General features: G+C 39.0%; 1 protein-coding gene across 5 annotated transcripts; it reads right to left on the bottom strand.

The window, feature by feature from the left end:
* Positions 1 to 335: 335 nt before the first annotated feature.
* Positions 336 to 23,243, bottom strand: elmo2 (engulfment and cell motility 2). Of its 5 annotated transcripts, none has more exons than XM_051416139.1 (23): positions 23,138 to 23,243; positions 18,419 to 18,488; positions 17,987 to 18,084; positions 17,564 to 17,604; positions 16,186 to 16,258; positions 16,042 to 16,092; positions 14,834 to 15,003; positions 14,505 to 14,604; positions 13,948 to 14,099; positions 12,585 to 12,663; positions 9,987 to 10,022; positions 9,528 to 9,578; positions 8,013 to 8,135; positions 7,509 to 7,628; positions 7,267 to 7,371; positions 7,072 to 7,180; positions 6,754 to 6,890; positions 5,573 to 5,736; positions 5,227 to 5,339; positions 5,016 to 5,123; positions 4,762 to 4,844; positions 4,604 to 4,681; positions 336 to 3,978 (listed from the first exon to the last, which is right to left on the bottom strand). In XM_051416139.1, the coding sequence occupies exons 3-23, from the start codon at positions 18,062 to 18,064 to the stop codon at positions 3,778 to 3,780; spliced, it is 2,172 nt and encodes a 723-aa protein (XP_051272099.1). In that variant the 5' UTR covers positions 18,065 to 18,084; positions 18,419 to 18,488; positions 23,138 to 23,243; the 3' UTR covers positions 336 to 3,777. The 5 variants fall into 5 exon arrangements, with proteins under 5 accessions (XP_051272099.1, XP_051272100.1, XP_051272098.1 ...); XM_051416140.1 differs by having other exon boundaries at positions 13,954 to 14,099; positions 22,905 to 23,191; XM_051416138.1 differs by having other exon boundaries at positions 22,905 to 23,191.
* Between the last annotated feature and the right edge of the window lie 130 nt (positions 23,244 to 23,373).

Consider the following 23,373-nt stretch of genomic DNA (forward strand, 5'->3'; position numbering starts at 1 on the left):
TTTTAATATATTCATTCTTTAGCATTACATCACCTAGAACTTAAATCACAACGAACACAAGGGTGATAAGCAAATGGATTTCCTTCCTAATAAAACACCACCAGTGTACACAAATATTTCTTTCACACTGCGGAAGGTTTCTTTTTTATGTAGTAAGCACTGAGGTAAAATGACCCCATATTTTAATTTCTCATCTCTGGGAAACACAATTTCTTATTTGCAGTCTAAAACTCAAACTCAAAAGAATATATATTTGAATATTAATGTGGTTGGAGAAATACAGGTTGGGGCTGTAAATAGTAGATCAGGAAAAGAACTGGACTGTAAAAACAACCTTTCAACAGTAGTTAGACTTTGTATTTATTCACACAAAACATAATACATTTTCTTCAATAAGGCAACACAATACTGTATATACATACAATGATCTATATGTATACCATATTTAGATTTTATGTTGTTATTTCTTGACTAACAACATGTCATTCTTTACTATCACTAGCAAGTGTAAATAAATAGTTTAGCAAGTCATGTAAAAGAGTACCAGATGCGAAAACTTCAAGTCATACTGTTAGTACATCCAATGCAACAATCCTTTACTCACTGTAATATTGATATATTTTAGCTGCAGTTGTGATTTTCTCAGAGCAGCTTAAAGGTTCTATGACTTGCTGGAATATAAAATAACCATTTTAAGCAGTTAAAGGTGCCCTGTGGAGTTTTCTTGTATGTTTACATTCAGTGTTACTCACTAAAACTTGGGATCTTCCTTCCTCATGAAACACTTGTAAAGCAGATTTTCAAAGTATCTAAAACTTAGTAAAAATCGATTTACTAGCTTGCAATTTTCTTCAATCCTGCCTTTATTGGTGCACTGCTGTGTATCTCGGTGAATTACTGCCACCTGTAGATCAGTGGAACAGTGTGAAACCGTTGGCAGGAATGTGTATTGAAAAACTGTTCTATAGCAATACTAGAGGTAAAAAAAAAAAAAAAAACTCCACAGAGAACCTTTAAAATCTCCAACATCAGTTAAAAAGTCAAACAAACATTATTTGAAAAAACTAATTCCAAATATATTCCTTTTCACAAACAGCAATGCAATGGCAATTTTCTTTATTCCCATTAGCAATATAATATACATTAACACTGACATCATCATTAGGTGCTGGAGTGGGTGTCATTCCTAAACAACATGAGGTGATTGTGCCATGAAAAATTTTTTGTGACTTTAAAAAATGTGAAGACCAAAAACTTTTTTTTTTTTTCGGTGAGAAACGTCCACATTAATAAGCACGTTGAATGTACTGTACAGAGTGACATAAGGGGAATGCTATGTTAGTTGAATACCCATTCTCTTCACAGATAAGATTGTACAATCATTTACAAAAATATACTTCTATTCTGCATTAACAAATGACAGCAGTGATTAGTGGACAAGACATTGAGTGACATGAATAAAAATACACAAAAAGTTTAGAAACAGTGACAAGATGGAAATAAGAAAAAGGACATCAAACAATAGTATTATAATTTAGATCACGGCATACAAAGCACACAATACTGTATGCTCACAGGATACATAAGCAGAACTAGATGTTCCCGATGCCCACGGCCGTGTCACTCAGCTGTTTTTGAACTGTAGCATTCATTTGAAGGTTATGCTTCTGGTACGTTAACTGAAGCAGGCCAACGGAGCTGCTCTTTTGTCCTGTTTGCTTGTGCAATGTGATTAATATTCTGAAAACAAGCCTTAAAAACTGCTAATAAATTCAAACATCTGGGGAATCAAACACTCTGGGAATGTAAGGTAAGTGTGTTTTATACAAAATGGCCACATTAACTACAATGTCACTATAATCTTTCCAAATATGGTAACACTTTATTTTAAGTCAATATAGTATTTATATGCAGTACATAAACAAGTAATAACACACTATAATGTAGTTGTAGCAGATATGAGGGCATTTTTAAGTGTTTATTGATTAGTTACTTCTCCTATGAATCATTCATAACTTGTGTATGAACAGTTAATGAATGTTTGATAACAAAGTATACAGTAACACATGATCAATCATTCATATACTGCTTATAAATGCTAATGTTACCCAAGATGTATAGTGAGTGTATGACTGATAAGGCAATGAAGTGACTATGATTTAACAAAAAAAGGGTTCTATCATTCATGCTTTTTAATGGGTTGGATGTCAGAGCTTTGGCCCTGACTTCCATTAGCATCATACTCATGAAATATTGAGATTATTCCTTACATCACTCAACATTACCACCTTACACTAAATCTCAAAATATGCACACACACAGACATACACACAAATACACACTCACAGACACATAAAGTAGGCAAGGGCATCGTCAAGATCAATCTTCACGCACCGCATACTTCGTTTCAATTCAATGGGATATATTTACTCACTCTGTTTAACAGGCTATGAAAAGGTGTGTTAGTCAAACGATCTGAAGCAGCATGAATATTGAGTAAACAATCGCCATAACAGGTAAATGCTGACAGCACCACCTTTGTGGAGTTGAAACACTGTGTAATTATTAATTATTACTAGACAGATCCAGGACCAGTGTAATAATTGATTAGGTGATGGACAATCGTCAAAAATGTTCAATCACTTAACCGTTTACGTAACTTTTCTCTGGTTCCATCATAGCAAACTGAATTTCTTTGGGTTTTGAAACACTGTTCAGACAAAACAAGAAATTTAAATATGTTAACTTGTTAAATTTTATAGATCAGTAAATTCATGAAGAAAAGAAAATAGTCTGCAGATTCATTGATCATGGAAATAGTTGTTAGTAGCAGCTCTAGGTTTCTGTGTCCCAGTATGACACAAATGATAGGAGTAACAGTACCAGACTGTGAGACACAGGTATTGTTCTTCCACCTTATTTGCCTATCTGATTTTTTTTAAAGTAAGTTTCTAGCTCTCTGTATCTCTGTATCATCAAGAACAAAAAACATTTTCTGAACCTTCAAAGAAACATCATGTTCAATCCCTCCATGACATCAACCCTCCCTTCGACTGGAGTGACCTCGAGCAAAACACAAGCTGAATTTTTCAGGAAGTGTGTGAGTGTGCAAACTCTCAGCCCACTCATTTCTCCCTGTGTGATGTTTCACTCTTCGTGTAGACGGACAGACAGAATCGAACTCAACGGAGTCTTAAATCGGGTAGGGTGGCCACTTCATCTTCTGTTGCCATGGAGACCACACATAGCTTGAGTGACCAATTAAGTCACAATTTGATTAAAACATACTCAAGTAAAGCCTAATTAGCAGATTTGTACAGCTCGCCATCCGTATTCAGGATCAGGCACAGTATTCCTTAACTTTATAGGCAGGTTTTAATCTTTAAATAGAGAAGAATGGGGAATACAAATCAAGCTGTTGCCTGGAGACTGCACTGATAAATGAGATTCACTCACTGAATCTCTACCAGCTCCAGGAGTACTGCTCTGTGGTGGACCCTGACCTCTAAACTCCATGTGAAGCGTTAAAGACATTTCTCCTATTTGACGAACCATACAGCATCGCAAACACAGACGGAGAGAAGTCTCCTGGGTTCGGAAATGTAAAAAAAAAAATGCAACGTAACCTATTACAGTGCACACATCTGCAGTTAAATTCATCAAAAGATCGAGAATACTCATCCTTGACAAACACACACATGCATAGCAAACACGCACACACACACACACACACACACACACACACACACACACACACACACACACACACACACACACTCAGCTGTAGTTGTAAGTGAAGTTATACGAGCTAGGCTCCTTCGGCACGGGGGGCGGGGCTTCTGGGATTGTGATGTTCTCAAGGTCTAGGAGGCGGAGCTTCATCTCCATGCTGATGAGAGTATCTAGGTCACTGCGTGTCAGGTCACTGCCCATCTCTCTGCCCAGCAGCGCACACAGCCCGTCAGTCCAGATGCAGTACTGCTCCGAAAACATAACACACACACACACACACACACACAGTCAGTCAGTCACAGTGGCTATTACTGCACATGCTATACACATTGTGCTATATATGTTGTAACAGGTTGTCTTTACACAAATAATACTAGGTTCAAGCTCTTTAGTTACAACAACATTAATAACTTTTTTGGCCACTGGAGGGCGGCAAAACAAACTGGAAACACTGTGGATATAGTGAACATTAGCAAGCAGTTGCCTTTTTACAATCACAACACACAGGGGGCAATATCTGGATCTTTAGCAGCTAAATGTGACAAGTTAGCTAGTCTCTATGTATGTCTGTCTGCAGTTTGGTATTGGGCAGGTGGTGTACTGTGCCTTTTTTCAGCCTTTTCAGCTTTTTTCACTGAAAACAGCTGCTCGTTGAAAGCTGTGAAAGCTGATGAAAGCTGCTGTACGGGCAAGAAAACCAAAAGGTGAAAGGCATTAAAATGGTCCGTAGAGCCGAGGGGAAATGCAGAGTCAGGCGATAATTCTCTGTGGGCTCATCACTATAACGCTTTTCCAGTTACACATATTTGATCTATTGTTCATATAAAAATACGAACAGTGCAGCGTAAAGCCTCACTGTTGCTGAGCTTACCTCATACTTGTTGGGTGCAACAAAATTGAGTGTCTCATCGGGATCATAGAGGACAGAGAAGGCTAACTCCAGCACCTCCTGAGAGAAACAAACAAAAAGAATGAAAGAACAGTCTTGTGACTAGAATGACAATAAAAAACAAATTAAAATCATATAACCTTGTTTTGTTTCAGAGCACTTTTTTCTTTCATATGAGGGCAGTCCTTCCCGGTCACCACAGACTTGATATCAGAGACGGGGACTAGAAGGAACACAAAAGAAACAACTTAATAATTTGAGAGGTTTATTAAGTTCAGCCTACTGACAGATATAGCATGGTCTGCTAGTGAATGTGTCATCATATGTGTTATAAAGTGTTTATTAGTTGGGACATGGAGCCAGTTGGAGAAACAAAGGTTTCAGAGTATCTTACTCTTGTCACTGAGTAGCTCGAAAGGCACTTCACCCTGAGGTGACTCATCAAGATCCCCATAGTGCAGCACTTTGTGATTCAGGGAGAGTCTGCAGAACCAAAACTTCTCTAAAAAGAAATAAAAAAGGCAGGCAACACAGTGCTTAGCAAGTAATCAACAACACTAGTGCTCCTTTAGTAGAAAAAGTGATTGTACTGACACTGTATGTACCTTGCCTTCGGCGGTTCCCTAGTTTACGGAAGCAGCTTCCCTCACACAGCCGGTTGAGTCGCTGTTGCTTGATGAGCTCTAAGATCTCGGGCTGAATTCTCTCCCGCAGCTCACTGCAGCACAAACACAGCATGAGCAACAGGGACAAAGACACATGCACACAAATGTGTACAACACACAATACTATTTACTATTATAGAGACAGAGCAGAGTTCAGATTTGAGATTAATGAAGCAAATGTAACCTGTTGCTACTTCAAGAAAAGGGTAAAAGGCTGAGATTCTATGTTGCTAAGATTCTAGAAAAGTAAAGAAATGATCATGTTAATATAGTAACATCGACTGACATGATAGGTGGAGACTGGAAGTCATCCTGGCTCATTCTCTCTGACTGCCGCAGACGCAGAATCTCAGAATAGTTGAGGCCTCGCAGTTTATTCTTCAGCTGGTCTAAAGACGACGGCTTCATCGCCAGAGCCCTGGTGATCTGCTCACGGACCACCTGCATCACCTGCTCAGGTTTTAAGCACACATACACACATATAAACTCAATGAGTGAGTAAAGGTAGAATAAAAATATTATTGGCAGTTGGCTGAGATATTCAGTCACTTGTAACGTTTTCAGATCTACCAGTACTGGTTTTTAGTGAACCATGAATATTGTTATTGTAATTCACAGAATCAATATTTTCCGATTCAGAAACTCTGCTGACAGATATCTTTCCCCATCTAAAGGCATTAATATTTAAAATATATACTAGATTGTCCCAGGTAGTCTGTAACAGTAAATGTCTGTATGAGTAGTAATTGATTTTAATGCGATCATCTGGACAAAGTACTTTGACAGCTTTAAGCATATAATTGTCATATATTATTTAATAAACCAAAACCAAAACATTTCAGCTGCCTACTTCAGTGAGCTGCTCAGTCACACACAGTGGAAGAACGAAGCAGCTGCCGTCGTTTTTAAATCTGTTTAAACTTGAAGTCTGACTTTACTCACATTCATACTGAGGAAACCTCATCTGGAGGGTATTTGATAACAAGGGTCACCTACTGCAAACTGTTAGCCACCAAACTGCCAATTCTCTTCCCTGATCTCTGTTGCTGTTTTGACACTGAAAGTTCACAGCTGAACTAGAGTCATGTGCATTCACATTTTATTGAAAGATAGTTTGTATATTTAGCTATTTGGCTTTTCCAGCAAAACATTTGAATACAATTCTTACTGATGCAGTTCATTCATTCAGCACTTTCAATTGGGTGCCTCTATTAATGATGCCTAAAGAAATTCAGTATATTGTCCCTATTTCACTTCTTTTTAAATTCTAAAAGAAGAAAGTTTAACTCTATTTTATAAATGCTGCCATATCCATTGCTGTTAACAATGAATATCACATACATATCTGACAGGTCTGGTTAGGAGGTAAGTGCACGATGAAAGTTAGGTCGAAGCAGGGAATATAAACATGTGTATATGAATAACATATGAATGTGTTAAATACAACTGACTGCTTTAATCTCTGACCTTATTGAAGTCCTCAGCTGTGGCCCTCATCTCCTTCCAGGTTTTATTAAGAAGTTGGATGCAGACACAGAAGAACTCTTCCCATGCTCGGTCATGAGTGAAGAACATTGGGTGGTAGTCGTTGCAGCCCTCATTAGCTACAGAAATATTTCAATTGTAAAATAGAAAATAGAAAATTAATATATAGGCATTTTCCTCTCTCACACAAACTCTCCTGGAATGGAGTATTGAGTGTCATACCACAACTTCTGATGATTTTAAATACATTTTAAGATTGTGGATTAATAAAAACAACAACAGCTACACCTCTCTACTTACGCAATTCTCCAACCTGGAGTATCTCGCACAACATCCGAGTAAGTTCGATGGCACAGCGGCCAAAGGGACATTCGTGCTTGTCCTCGCGGCTGCTGTTCTCCAGGACAATCTGTCATGAGTGAGAAGACTGTTAGGTGTGACTGACTCTTCCACCTCTGTGAGATGAGCAAAGTCATGCCTGAGGCCAAAACTAACCCTGATGTACGTGTCCTGGTGAACCTTGGCGAGGTACAGCATGTTGTCCAAGGCCAGCATCCCTGGAGGAGTCTGTGTGAAGTCCATGGCCGGGTTCACATGGTTCTGCATTTAAAACAGAAAGGACTTGAACCAGGAGACAATTAAACTGTTTGTCTTTTAAATTAAATGTATTTAAATCTCTTTAACAGCTGGTTTTACAGGGGTTACAGAGGAAACTGAGATATGTAATGGAGACTCACGGTAAACCCCAGCATCTTATAGTCCTTGGTGTACATGGCCTTTCTCTTTTCTGTACCAGTGGGGTCATTTTCTCCATCGAAAGCAATCCTACGCAGCTCAAAAATGATGTCTCTCTGAGCCTGAACCACAGCAAGCCAACATATTATCAGCATACATAGAATCACTTTTAATTATACAGTTATAGCTGCCAAGTAATAAATAAAACACCAAGTTGGGTGAATCAGTGGTCAGCAGTTCCATTTCTGACAGTGGTATCAGACTTTCTATGGAATAAAACAACTGATATCAGGTTAAACAGATCAGAAGTTACCTGTCTGTGAAACTTTAACACTTAAATCTAAATCAAATTCTAATTTTCGATTTGTGCATACAGGTAAATCTACACTTTCACTTAGTAATGTGACAGAATGTCTCGACAAATACGTGGCATTATAGAAATAAACATGCCAGTGATTTGCATTTATTATTCACTGAATGCACAATTTATTAATCAAAATTTTTACCTGGTCATTAGGATCCATTTTGGTCATCATGCGTTCTTCCAAGAGGTTGAAGGTCAATACCTGAAGCACATAAAGCTGATGTGCCATTTCCGCTTTGATTGGTCGATTTCCTCTAATAACGTGCTGGGGAAAAAAAGGCATTAAGTTAAGAGCTAAGTCTTTATTTTGGCTACATCAAAACAAAACAAGTCTACCCGAACTGTTAAAAAAATAAAACAAAAAGCCTCATAAATTGTTCTCCTCCACTGACAGGGAACTAAAGATTGTCTGTAACATTTGGAAAATCACCTGAAGACAGAAAGCTGGACTGATTATGCTGCATGCAACGCATAATGTTTGTTGTAATTACCAAACGCAATAAAAAAAGGAAAATAAAATTACTAATAAAATATGTGGCATCATTAAACACAGTGTGAGAGTCCGACAGGTAACCAGGTCTCATTAACAGAACACGGACTCAGAGTACACAGTGCTGGAGCTGCTTCCTGGAGCAAGGAAACATCCAGAAGCAATGACACTTGCAGCCCGTTCAGTCAGGCACTTCCAGAAGACCCAAAAAGAATCATTTTCAGAGCAGATTTTGTTCCACTTCAAGGATTTCACAGCATATCACATTTGCTGGCTCTGTGTCACAGCTTCTCCAAGTGAGTAAATCTTTCCACTTTCTGAACTGCTGGTCCCAAAAATGAAACTTCCAGCCTCCCAACAGCCACCAAACCCCAACAGAAGATAGTCTTAAAGGAGGCCCAACATAAATATTTTGTGTATAGAACCCTTTTCCAATCTTTTAATAGCAACTGCTTTCAAACGAAATCTATTGAAACTGTTCACACCTGAATATTTCAGCGTTGACTCTGAAGTGCAGCTGAAAGCTGAAGCTTCCTGTGGCCATCAGACTGTATAACGCATCTACCTCCGGTCGCGAGAGGGACAGTGGAGACACTGTGCCCTGAGCAAATGTCACTTTATAATTTTTTACCCAATTTCACTTCACCACTTTATTTAGTTGTACTGTACCTTAGATAATTTATGCTGCTAACAAATGCTGCTACAATTTTTATCACTTTTACCACTGTTACCACTTTATCCAATCGCTCCTTATCACTTATTTAGTTTGCACTTATTTTATTTAAATTAATGATGCCAAACTGCACTGTTCGTATTGTTATATATTGTATATACTGTACCTATGTTTAACTGCAATTTTTTGTTGCATTTTGTCACATTTAGTTACTTGTTTTCTTTTTTTTTTCTCCTTATGTTACCTGAAAGGGCTTGCATTTGTTGCATTTAGTTAATTGATTTATTTTATGTTAGCCTTTATTTTATTATTTATCTTATTTTATTTTATGTTAGCTTATTTTTACTCTAACCCTGTATTACTTTCCCACCTTTGTATTGAGACTGTTGCACAGTAATTTCCCTTGGGATAAATAAAACTTCTTGAATCTTGAATCTTGAATCTTGAAACTGCTAGAAATACTTTGTTTTCTGCATTTCAGACTTGATACTCACATTGAGGATGATGGATCGCAGGTGTTTCTGAGCCAAAGTGCTCGCCATTTCCTGAGGAGAAATACCAAACGCATCAATTTAATGTACACGTCAGACAAGGGAAGATGCTTTATTGCACGGAAAAGACGTGCACAGGAGTAACATTACTTGACTCGACCTACAGTAAATGGGAGTTTTAGACAAATTCTGAAATGCGACAACTCTCTGAAGCTACCTTTCCAGCACTGATTTAGATTGCTGACTTTAAGCCCTTCACACCTTCTGTAAAGCATTATGACACGGTCTAACTCCAATGTGTCAACACAGTCTGTCTGCTGCTGCAGCAAGCTATGATTCTATCTTCATTTGCATGGATTATGCAGTGGCTTTCCATGACACAGAATAGAGCGAGAGAGCGAAGGAGGAGAAGGGCTGTGGGGTGGAGAGGATGGTATGAGATGCAGAGGGATGTGTACTCACAGTGAGGTGCTGCTCCAGCGGGTTAGTATACTCCTCCTACAGGTTGAAGGGAGGGAGGAGGGACGTGGGTGTAACAGCAATGGAAACAAAGAGTGCACACACGGACAATGAGATACAGGGATACATCACCGGCACAGCATGCAACAGAAATAAGAACATGACACAACATAATGTCAAATAAAGACTTTAAGTACTGACTATCATGTATCAGGCGAGCACGCATTTACTGGGTTTATCTGAATGGGTTTGAAAGAATTTCACAAACCTAAAAGTTGTGAATATTTATCAACACACAGAGGAAAAGTGATCTTTAAACCACCATTTATGTATGAAAATCACTGTGTTGTGCTCCATTACTGGAAATCATGCAGAAAGACACCAAAACTGGAGTGACAACCCCATCAGGGACGTTATGGTATTTGACTGTTGTTCTGCTGGTATGCTGTTGCCAGAACTGCTGCTTAATTTTAAGGCTTATTTTCAACAAGTCACTTCTTTGAAAAGTATCACAAATGCACAAATGTGAGGAAAAATATCCATAAATCAAAATGTACAAAGTTCAATAGTACAGTACAGTACTCAATGTCGCTCTGCTATCTTTATCTCAAAAGGACTGACTCAGTTCGCCCTCCAGTGGTTAACAACAGCAGCTGGAGATGAATGCATGTTCAAGGACAGCTGTCTGAACATAGTGTAGAAAAAGAAAATGTTACAACCCACGATAACATCAAGGCTAATACTATACCTCCTCTTCTTACAATGTCAGCTAACCCTCCAGATTCATAAACACTATATTTTTAATTAGAAATCATAAAACTGAGTGAGAACTTTTTTTGCATTTGGAATTAAAAAAAATAAACATTTTACTATGAAAATATTTTGGGTCTCCATCTGCCCGAAGTTCAATATAAAGTGATTTACAGTTAGGCTGCTGCAACACATACATCTTCAGTCCCAGTCAGTCAAAGCTGTGTTTTATTAACCATGTTGTTATTTTGTGACATTTGGCCAGATTAAAGGGATTACATGAGATGAAGTGTTAGGACTATTATTAAAACAAAGAAAATCCAACATGAGCAGCATTGACCTACTGCAGTTATGTATTTGTTAATTATCTCTGTATTTCCTTTAAATTGATCCCCGCCCTTCTCCTGTACATCCTCACTTCTCATTTCATTAACTTATACTTATACTTATAACTGTTACTAATTTATACAGTATTTGCCAACAAAAGTTTTTGTTTATTCTGTTGTTGGTAAATCAAAAAATTTTGGAAAACAAGAAAATGAAAATAAATCTTTGAGCTAGTTGTAAATAAATGCTATTTAAATTGTACTTCAGTTATGCTACAAGGGACAATATGTTTATGGATTTGCCTGTTTCATTTAAATGAGATCTGATTGTGCTGTAGGATGTAATTAGCGAGTTTCTACTTCCTGAGATATTATTTTCTAGGTCTCGCACAAAACAGCTTTTAAATAGAGCCAGGCTTTAAAGTGTTCTGTTTTTCTAAAAAACCTGCAAATACATAAATAACACATTATTAAACTTGCTGTATTAACTGAAAAATCAAAGCTCAACATGGAGAACGGCCATTATAAACGAGACACACAAACACACACACACACACACACACACACACAAGACAAGACGGTGTATGAAACGGGATGAAACACTGCAGTATGCCAGCGCATTGTGTGAGCTGAGATAGAAGTTATCACTGCAGGGTGAGCAGACAAATGAGACATAATGAAGGTGATGAGTAACATACTGGACAGGCATCCAAAGAAGCACTCACTCCTTTAGTTCGGTGCATTTGGCTGTGCTACAAAGATATTTCAGAATCTGAATGCGTCCGTTTGGGATGTTTCTGTCTGACTCTGTTGAATCAAACTGAACTTAATGTCATATTTTAGTATTTTTGGATGCATCTAAATAGTTTTTCAAGCCACGTTCATTAAACCCTGCCTACACTGCTAACAATGTCAGAGCTCACTCGTCGTCTAAGTGGACATTTTCACACTCTACTCTCCATCATAAACACATTACGATGATACGTATATGATATACTGCACCGGTTGCTGGCCTCGAGTGCAATCCTTGAGATTAATAGAAATAAGCACTTTTCGCTGAATTTAGCCTACAAATAAATCCTTAATTATCGAGTCATTGCTCAGTTGCAGCTGGATGGTACCTCTACCTCGCTGAGCTATTCTGAAATAACTGCAGCATGACAAATGTGCAAACTTCAAAGGAAAGCGAGCACTATTTTGAGTGTGTGTGTCATCATTACAGCGATGACTGTCAGACAGAATCCACAACATGACAGCTGGCAGACAGACGTCTATTCATGAGATTAGCTTTGGTAACTACTGCTACTACTGCTGCAGCCAGGATGAGGCAATATCTGCAGCTCTCTGACACCGAAAAACATACGACTATCATGAATAACTGTCAGTCTATTATGTATTGGTGGCTTTTTTTAGACTTTAATGTGAGGATGGAACATTATTAGTATTCTAGTTACGTCCGTCTATTATGTGAATTCAGTCATTTTCTCTAATACAGCACAGTGTGCAGTGGGTGCTGGGCACTGACCTGCCGTCTGTCCTCCGGTGCCTTCAGAAAAAGAGCATTGATGAGGGCGATGGCGTAGGTTTGGATCTCCTGGTTTGACCTGAAGGAATATCAAGCAGCATAACAACCAGTTAGAAGCATCGTGCTCCACGAGTCTCCATACAAAGTTTAAACAACAGGCTAACAACTACGCTACATAACCAATAATACTTTTATCACTATCACTACTAGTACTTATAATGGGTGCAGGATGTTTAGACGCCATCATTTCACACCATCAGTTTTGAATAATTGTACAGAGACTCAAACTGGCCTGATATTTTTTCAGTTTTATTGTTACACAAGCTCTAAAACTCGAATATCTAAACATATTGGCAAGATCTTTCCTACCATAAAAAGACCAAAACCAACAATGAACTGATCCTACTAACAAATATCACCTAAGTAGCCAAAACCTACTGTAGCTTATCTGTGCCACAGAGCTCCATTGTTGTCCAGAAACTATTAAAAACACATCTAAGAGACACACTGTCGCACTGGATGACATGCAGTGTTGTGCAAGTTCACAACTCACAAGCGCTAGCTCAAAGTTCAGTTCACGCAGATTAAAATGAACGAGTTCACGTTCATCGTTCACAACTTTGAATTTTGAAGCTTCCAGAAAATGAACTCACGTTAACTTCATCCGTTTTTTAAAAAAAACGTTGATGTTTGACTTGGGGGAGGAACTTTGCGGCTGTTGGCTCATGTGCCTTTGTTAATGATTTTCTTGTGATCATCACATTTCCCAAGGCTGGTCGGAAGCTTCAACTCGATGTTCAACTTAAATTCGTTGCCAATGTGTCTTTCTGACTTGTTTTTTCAGAACTGGTGGGCACAATTTGCATTAAAGACTTTTTCAGCTTAAATCTGTACTTATTTGTTCATAAAACTTATTCAAGCATTCATCAGTTATAAACGGATATATTCAGTTCACCAAAAACATGCGCACGTTCATGGCGTGTTCATGCACAACACTGGTGACATGTTCCATCATTTAAATTAACATGGGCTGTTTCAGCAGGAACCAATGGGCTTTAGACTGAGAGCCACAGACATGATACAGAATTAGGAAAGTATTGAGACAGACTAACACATTGTTGGTTTCGTTTTTTCCATGGGATTTGTTGACAATAAGAAAATTATAGAATAACACCATCCCTGATGTTTGATTGGGGTTATCTAAGCATCCTGAACTCATTCTTTACGTAGTGCCACAAGCCAAATACTGTGGCCAATTTCTCATATTTTTTATTTCTTCTAAGTTACCCCACACTGCTATATAAACTCCTCTGCCCCCCCATATCAGAGTGCGTGAAGCCCCTGTGCGTGTGTGTGTGCTCACACTTGCAGGTGCCCGATGAGCTGTCCTACGGTGATCTCCTGTGCCACTCGATGGTAGAGGCTGTGGCTGTTGAGGACCATGCTCTCGAGGATGGCTAGAGAGCGCTGCAGGATGGACACATCCACCATCGGCTGGTTCACGTAGCCTGCAATCTGTGGGAGGACAAAGGAGAAGTTTCCTTGAAAGATTAACATTAAAAATTAAAAAGAGTTCCCTCTCTTACTGAAAAAGTTAAACTTCCTGTAAAAAAAAAACTGAATCTAGAGTTCAGAAAGTTCCCCCCGAGTGACAGTCAAGGCCACACTGAAGTTTTCCGAAGAAAACTCATTGCATACACACTGAAGGAGCTCCAACATGCGAGGAGTTGCTTGGCAACAGCGCCCACTCATTTCTGGCCCGTAGGAAGAAAGGGAGGTAAAGTAATTAAATAAAAGCGTATGAATATAAAGAAATAAAAAAGACAGACCTTGAAATGTTAAACAGTGGAGATTTGTCCAGTGGGCTCCCTGTGAAACTATAATGTGTCAGATGAATTGCTCTTTTGTTGGAGGAGGTACCTGTTTGATGAAGGAGAGGGAGATAAGGTCCCAGGACACAATGCCATGATCCATTAGCTCCAGGAAGGCAGTGAGAGTGAAGGCCAGCATTTCACCAAAGCTGAAGAAAGCAAAGAGCAGTTAGTGTAGGTCGTTCACATCCTCTGACCTAGTCCAACATTCAAGAAATAATAATACATGTATAAAGAAGTGAAATCAGATTCAACCATGGCCTCAGTGGCATAGCTTTAACCATTTCCAGCACTAAATGCAGGACTGGCTTAGAACCCGCAACTCTTAAAGCTTCAACATATCATCACTGTCAGAAAAAAAGCTAAACTCATGCTCACTGGGTGCCACTCTCAACCAGACGTGCCAGTGTCCCAATGCCCTCCATATTGATGAACTCTGTGGCAAAGGTTGGGTCTGCGGACAGCTTAGCGAGCTCTTTTAAAGCCTCCAGGCGAGCGTCGATACCGTGGGACTGGATCCTCTCCAGGAGTTGACGAGCAGCACGAGCCTGTCAGCCACAAAAAAAACATCACTTTACCCACCCAATCACTGAATTATGATTTTAGGGTCATTTTTAATAAGACCCATGTAAAAGTACTTAGAAAAGGTTTGTTGTTGTATTTCTGTTGGTTTCATGTATTTGAACATTGATATATTAGTTATATTATATACTATTATAATAAGTGCTAACTGTTTAAAAATGACAGCGTGTTTTACATGTTGTCATCCAGAAGTTAACTTGTTTAAGTCTTTTGCATTTCAAGGAAATGTTGTTGTTGAATTAATTTCATGAGACTACAATCTATGAAAAGCTGTGACAGTGTGACTACAGCTTCAACTCAACATGGTTAATGAAGGTCTACATTTTATCTGCCTTTGTCCAATATACCTTTGTTGTGTTTAGATGACAATAAAAGGCTAGCTAGAGAACTTCAAAATAAAACATAAAAGGCTCTATTGTTGGGAATCCAGACATGCACAATTACTTTAAATGATAAATCACAAAGTTGAACCAGGACATTTTTCTGTAAAGTGTGATAGATGTTTACAGTCTGGGTTTGATCATTTTACAGTTCGCCTTCATTCTGTCTGCAAAATAAGTCTGACTTGAGAATGTTTAAAACCCAAATTGTAATAAATCCAAATTATTCCTCAAAAAGCAGTGAATTGAGTAGCACTTTTAGTGTTTTGATGGTGAGGTGCACCCACGGTGCACTTAGGCAGGGCGGGATTAGGAAGAATAAATTATAATACATTATTATTGAGTGTGTTAGAGGCTGTTATCAACCATGGCAAATCAACTCTTTTCATCCTTTTAAAAGCAGGGCTCTTCCACCATGACAGTACTGTACTGAGTCTGGTTATTGAGTACAGACGAGAAACTTGCAGGACAAAAACTTTATGACATGGGTCTGCACAAAAGCCTGGTGATGTTCATGCGTTAAGACCTTTAGAATTAGAAAATTGAGAGAAGAGCCGAAATACATAACAGTTACACAAAATAAAAAAAGACACAACTGAAAAGGAATAAACAAAGTGGACTCACAGGTGAAATGGCTAATCGAAGGATAGTCCCGTTCTTGATTTCACCTCGGCTCTGAAGGATAATAAAGGAGGAATGTTTTTACACATTCAACACCAATTTACAATGCCATCAACACATGTTACAGAAGAAAAGAGTGAAGCTCACCTGCTCTGTGATATAAAGCTGAGGGCCATCAGCATAACGCAGAGCAAACTGCTCTGAGCCTGACAAAGACCAGCTGAGGACAGAGAAAAAAAGTAAAAATTCATTATGAGTGTTAGGTACCTACTAAAGAAGCAGTGGGACATACAGTAAACTTGTTGAATTTTTTAATGTAGCTTTCTCTAGTACACAATAACAAAATGTTGTTGAAAATCAAATTGTTCCCTCCAGCCGCTGTGTTTACACGAGTGGCTAAATTGTGAGACTGTGGAGGAGAATTACTCAGTGGGTGTTCACAGTAAAGTGCAGTTTCAAATAGAAAAGGGAGGCAGTGGGAGATACAGCCAAAAGGTGTATGGGTGAGATAAAATTTTAAATATTCACCCGTAAAGTACAAGACAAAAGAGCAGGTTAAAACACGAAGATGACAGTGAGGCCCAAAATCACAGATTAAGATACGAGAAGAAATGACAGCAGATAAAAGAAAAAATAATGAGTGGTAATGGTTATGTAAGGTATCAAGAGTCAGATCTGTCAGTGTGTGTGTGTGTGTGTGTGTGTGTGTGTGTGTGTGTGTGTGTGTGTGTGTGTGTGTGTGCCCCCATGTGTGTGCCCACTGGAGTGCTGTGATACTGGTGTCTACAATCGCACCAACAGTGAAAGGACTGGGCATCAGCTGCCATTTTCTCATTTATTTCCTACCAGACTCACAGACCTGCAAACATTTTAATATAAGACAGATTTAAGAAGCAAACACTTTTACATAAACATAAGACATTATTAAACGTCGCCACCAGTCAATCAAGTACACGCTCAAGAACACTCATCCTACTCTGAGTCAGAATTAAAACATAGGTTGAAGTGGGGCACGCTGTTGTTTTGCCTGGGACAGCCACAGCCTCCGGTAGAGGTTAGCCTTTGTCAGAAATAAACAAATTCAACAGGTTGGTGTTATTGACGAAAGACCTTAAGAGTGTTGGGTATACGCTCTATACACTATAAATCACCTCCACACTGTGCATCATTTGCAGTGAAAAAAAAGACAAACCTTTGATCCTCCAAACTGTAACATATATCACTACCATTCATTTCAATTGTAGTCTTGTTTGTTTACAGTACCTTTAACTTTAACTTTTAAATAATGATATCCTAATACGTGACTTCACTAATCTGTCCATCCAAACCACCACAATGACCAAACCGATTGCAATCATTCCTACACCTCACCTAAATAAAATCACTTATATCCTTTAGGTAACAGAGAGGAAGACCAAAGACCATAACACATGTGCCAATATTCAATAATTTGGTAATTGAACAGAAAGTTAGAATCAATAAAAATCATCAGGAAAATATAAAAACATGCAGGAGAGATGCTTACCCGTCACATACTTCCCGTATTATTGAGGACAAAGGTCTTTTCTGCAAAGGGAAAAAAAACATTGCAAACATAAAAAATTACATTAACAAGCTGAAATTAAACATAAATCATCCTTACTCAAACTGCTATGTTGTTTTATGTGAACAATGACAGCTTGTGACAAGAGCATATACTTTACAAAAAGCTAAATTACACTTCTTAAATCTGTTACTCATGAAGAGTTATTTATTATGACAACCATTAAGCTACTTGTATTCTACATAACTAAAGCACATCTCTGCATTATTCATGCCTTTCACGTTCAGAACAAATTAAGGCTGTGCATAATTCCCCCTTTCTACCAACAAATCACTCTCTAAAGGTTGAGTTATTAGAGGCAAACTGGAGATGCATTTATTGCCCGGTTTCTATGCAAATACAGACCTGGTCCATTTCTATAAGCTGAGCATTGGCACCAGGCCATTCAATAGCCACCTTCACAATGTCAGCTGGGGGTGGCATGTCTGTCGTATCGTAGCACCCTGCAAAAGGAAAAAGAAATGAGTTTTATCTCTAGTACAGCTTTATCTGTTGGACAGTAGTAGTTGATAACAGCAGTGACCAGTCGTTAAAACACTTGTTGCTTCATTTGAACTAGGAATTTCATTAAATGAGACTCTGGAAATAAATGACATTAAAACGATTAATGTTAAATAATGAAACTTGATTGATAACTAACACATTCAGAATGTAATACAAGTATTATTTTATTATGCTGCACTCCTACAGTATGTCAAAATGTTTGGAGCTGAGTAAAAACATTTGTGAGTTTCTGATGATTGATTAACTTGAGAATAATATGAGGTTATACATCACCTAATGGAGAAGCGTTGAGGGGATCAATCACTCTCACAGCTTTGCTGTAAAAAACCCTGTGTCAGCTCCTCTGTGAACACAGAAACCCACACAGCCGTCATGTCACTGCAAAACCTTCTTTTCCTTAAAGCCCAGAAGCTCCAGCTTTGCTCCATCCACGCATTTTCTCTCCTCTGAACTGAATCTGTCAGTGAACGGATCAATAAGCATGACTGTTGTACAAACCCCCCCCCTTACACACACACATTCATACACACAGATCTTCTGCCTACGGGGCTCTGGGTTTGCCGTGCTTTGTAGCCCTTGTTATTATTATTGACAATCAATTAATCAATAGGCCAGATGTCTTAAGTCCCCATTTGTGTTACATCTTCTTCACCAACTTTTATGTGTCATGTACAGCTTGAAGAAGTGAAACTGTGTTTCTTTTGTGGTGAAATATAAAGACACAACTTACTAACACAATACTTTCATGGTGGGTTCTGTCATTAAATAACTGTGAAACAGAGTCTGACCTCTGCATCGGCATGGTTGATATTATTTCCTGATTTTCGCTCATCACAGATATGTCGTATTTGTTGGCTGATAAAATTGCAGCACTGAAATGTCAAAGACATGTTTGAGGTAATTTAGAAACCCATTTGGTTTCACATACACAAAGAGAACTAACAAGTACATTTTTCCACTGTAAAAAATATAATGCTCTTCCTCCAAACTTTAATGATAACCTCTATTTATCATCACCATACTTGAAAAATATGGTCCAGAAATTTACCAGACTCTCTTCATATTTGGCAATTGAGAAATAAATTAATTAATTCATAAATTAGTGAATTGCATGCCCCAAAAACGGCAGGGATAGTTAAAAATGAAAACAAAATGGAATAAAACATATAACTGTCCAACCATCTGTTCACACAGCACATTTTACTGCTAACTCTAATGTAGATCATGTTTATACTAATTCATTTGTTACAGCTGTTTAATTCACATAATTGTAAAGGCACACTATTATTTAGCCATAAACATTTCCTGCTTATTAACCACATTACCTCACCTTAACTGCATTTTATTTGTCCACTGACGCTTGTTTACTTATTATTTGCACTTAAATACAAGAGCAAGAGGATCGACAGCAGGGACCTGGTCTTTGGCAACATGAAGAGGTCTCTCTTCGCTCTGACATGAAGTGAGCAGTCTGACGGACTGAGACAGCTGACAGCTGATTGGAAAAAGGTTGTAAAGAAGAAAAAGACACTGCTGTTCTCCAACAGCTCTTTGCATTCAAGGTGCTTTCAGGATACAAAACACTGTTACGGCTTACAGGTGCTCATATAAAAAGCGATCTTAATCATTTCCAAACTGTAACCAAACCAGCCTGAACCAGCCTGAGTCAACGACGGTCTTCCCTAGAGATTTACCACTGTTACTGTGTACTGTGTAGCACTGCAGCACAGTCTTTCTGAGGAGCTTGAATGTTTGTCTGATTCTATAAATATGTTTGCCTGTCAGTTAACATCAGCAATGGCTCTGGTTCCTGACACCGTCGTCCTTTGATCACTCATGAAATAAAGGATATTCTGCTCTCAAACACAAGTTTTTGAGATAACAGACTCCTCATGATAAAAACACCTCAAAGCTGCAATAAAAATTTAAGCTGTGGTAGTATGAATAATAAGCAAGCCTGAATCTTTTCATCTCCACAACTTTGAACCACAGGGTCGCTGCATCCAATCCTCACATAATATGTTTCAAATTATATGTATATCTATATATACGTATATATAGATATATATGTGTGCGTGTGTGTGTGTAAATTAAGTTGCATTCTGCAAATGATACAGAGTGAAAACTGCCAACCAAATGCAGATTCAAACCAGCCATCTGACGGAGAGACCACGCCGCCTCCGCATCTTCAAGTGGACTGTCAATCACATCGCATAATGTGTGATCTCTGAGCCCGCTCCGCTGAAAAAGTTTGTTCTTGTACAAAAAACAGAATGTTTCCCACATCTTCTGATATTAATCTGCATTTTTCAGAGCTGACATTTGGCTTAAGATGTTAAACAGTGTTATAGCTACGTTACATAGATGTTTATATGTTGTGGCGAGCAATATGCCCATATTATTTTATATATATTACATACATATTATATTATACTTTACCATTATTCACTTATTGTTACTAAACCTTTACACAACTACTGGGAGGAATGTGAGCCAAATTAAATGGCCACTAAGGAATAACAACAACACTGTCAGGTCCCATGTGCATCTTACAAAAAACAGACATGAATGGAAAAGTCACATTTTGAAAGCACAAAGTTTGACAGCCAAGAATCTCTGTGTCACGTTTGGTCCTACTCTCTCTTTTGATCAGCACATAAATCACCAAGACCGCCTGTTTTCATCTGTGCAACACAGCTAAAATTCTGTCTATTCTCACCCAGACTCGATTATTGCAACATTTCTAAAAAAAGTTCAGGATGCTGTAGCTAAACTACAACTAGAAAGTCTGACCATATTACACCAGTTTCAGCTTGGGCAATTTTCCTTTATCCTTTTCATATAAAAAGATGTTGTATTTAAGACAAATTGATTTCTTTTTTGCATGAAGCATGATGAACAGTCATCTGCTCAGGGAATACAGGGCTCCTGTCTGTCCCCAGAGTCAAAAAGAAGTCCCCCCCCCCCTTTCCCCTGGAATAAACTCCCTGCTGACATCAGTCTGACTCTGAATCCTTTAAATCCAAACGTATAACTCATCTTTACGCCTTAACTTTCAGTCAGTTGCTTATGCCTTGATTACTGCTACCTACTAGTACATCCTCCAGAAGATTCAGCCTCTTGTCTTCTCTCTCTCTCTCTCTCTCTCTCTCTCTCCCTTGTGTGCATGTTGTCTTTGTCTCTCTCTCTCTCTCTATCACCTGGATCCACATTCTTCATACAGTCTAGCAATAATTTTGTGTTGGTCTATTACACATCTACTGCATGTCTGTCCTTCCTTGAAGAGGGATCCCTCCTTCTGTTGCTCTTACGTTTTATTCCATTAAAGGACCGCAGAAAGATTTAGTGACATCTAGCGGTGAACAGCGCTCGTGTCTGTCTTTAACAACATGGGAATGACAGCGGGCTGTGAGTGTGTACAACAGTGGCTGTGAAACTCACAAAAAGAAAAACACAAAAAGACCCTATCTACAGCCAGTGTTTGGTTTGTCGATAGAAACAAGTAGATATATGGCGGCACAACTTGACACATGAAGATAATAAAAACACAACCATTGTTATTTTCAGGTGATCATACATAATGAAAACATACCTGTATGAATATTATATCCAATTACTTACAACAGATCTTCCTAAATGTTACACACTCGACCCTTTAAAAGCCTTTTTTTTTTTTTTTTTGGAGGGGGGGGATAGTTTTTCCTTATCTGAATTAACAGTGGATGTCATATGCTGTCCAGCCTGTATATCCCCCTGTGATATTGGCCTACACACATAAAAACTGACCCAGTGTGAGGATAACACCGAGGTGGATGCTGATGACAGCTGCTAAGTGAAAGGATGGGAACCGCTTCCTCTCCTCCACACTGCTGCCCAGTGGCCTCACTGGTGTGTGACTGGGTGCTGGGGGTGCTGCTGCACTGGGGAGGTTTCACACACTTAGCAACAGTTACTTGGCCGCACGCGCCGTGGTGGTCGTGGTAGCATAGCAACAACAGCTAAGGAGCTCCAGCCTTAAAGGAGCTCCCACAGTGAGCTCTGAGCTCCGTTTTCTAAAGACTTCTTCTGTCCCCCCCCCACCACCACCACCACCACCGCACACTTTTTCAACCGCGACCCGGATGTTTCTGACGCCATCTTACTTTTTTACTTATAATGTGGGTTTTCTGGGGGGGGGGGGTCCTGTCCTGTTAAACACTCACACATGTTAGCAGTGAAGCGCCTAACTTTTATAATATGCTAGTTAGTTAACTAGTTGAATGTGCGGTGTGGCGCCCCCTCTGGTTACTAGGAGATGACTCCGTCTAGTGCAGAAACAACAGCTTTGGTAATTTTATTTCTTCATGCTTCTCATTAAGGGATGATTTAATTAAAGCAGATTTACAGTATTTTACATGAACAGTCATCCACTTGTTAGGAGGTGGACCGTGTGTTTGTTATCTGTTATTATTTATCTCCCAGCAGTCACTGTTAATACGCTTCTTCTCGTGTCAGAAGCCTCAACGTAACTTGTATTAAAAAAGAAAATGTTTAAGGTCTGATTATCGGTGATCGATCAGGCTTGGGCTGAAGCTATGGTAACCAGAGGGAGCTCACAGACTGATGCAGCAACGACTGCATTTTGAAACCTTGTGATCTTCAGCGGAAAAAAAAAAAAATCAATCACAACTCGTCTATTAGCGTCGGAACATCAAACACAGACAGTTATACACCTCTTGTTATTTCTCTGTATGAAAGTGACACCGAACAGCAAACTCACTCGCTATTACAGTCAGAACCGGGGTTATTCCTCAAAAGGCGGCTAATGTTACTCAGTCATCCAGCCCAGTGCCTGTCTGCTCCTCCATTGCAGTCATGATGCAGCCTCTCTCTCTCTCTCTCTCTCTCTGTCGGCGGCTCTTCAGATGATGTCCTGGTGGATCTACTTTAAACGGCCGTATGATTTTACTGGAGGCTACTTAGCTGCTAATGTCGATGTTCAGTGTTACTCACCCTGTGACTGGGCCATCGATGATGCTCTCAGTATCTCCCCCCCCCTCTCTCTCTCTCTCTCTCTCTCTCTCTCTCTCTCTCTCTCTCTCTCTCCAGTGGAGTACTTTTGGAAAGGAGACACATTTTCCACGCCTTGTAGGCGGGACACGATGGAAATGTCACCGTCTGCAAATGAGGCAGGCCCTTCATCTCTATCATTTGTCCACACTCAGATACACTGTTACTGTAGGTAAGAG

Source organism: Dicentrarchus labrax, unplaced genomic scaffold (genome assembly GCF_905237075.1).
Source record: "Dicentrarchus labrax unplaced genomic scaffold, dlabrax2021, whole genome shotgun sequence".
NCBI classification, from domain to species: domain Eukaryota; kingdom Metazoa; phylum Chordata; class Actinopteri; family Moronidae; genus Dicentrarchus; species Dicentrarchus labrax.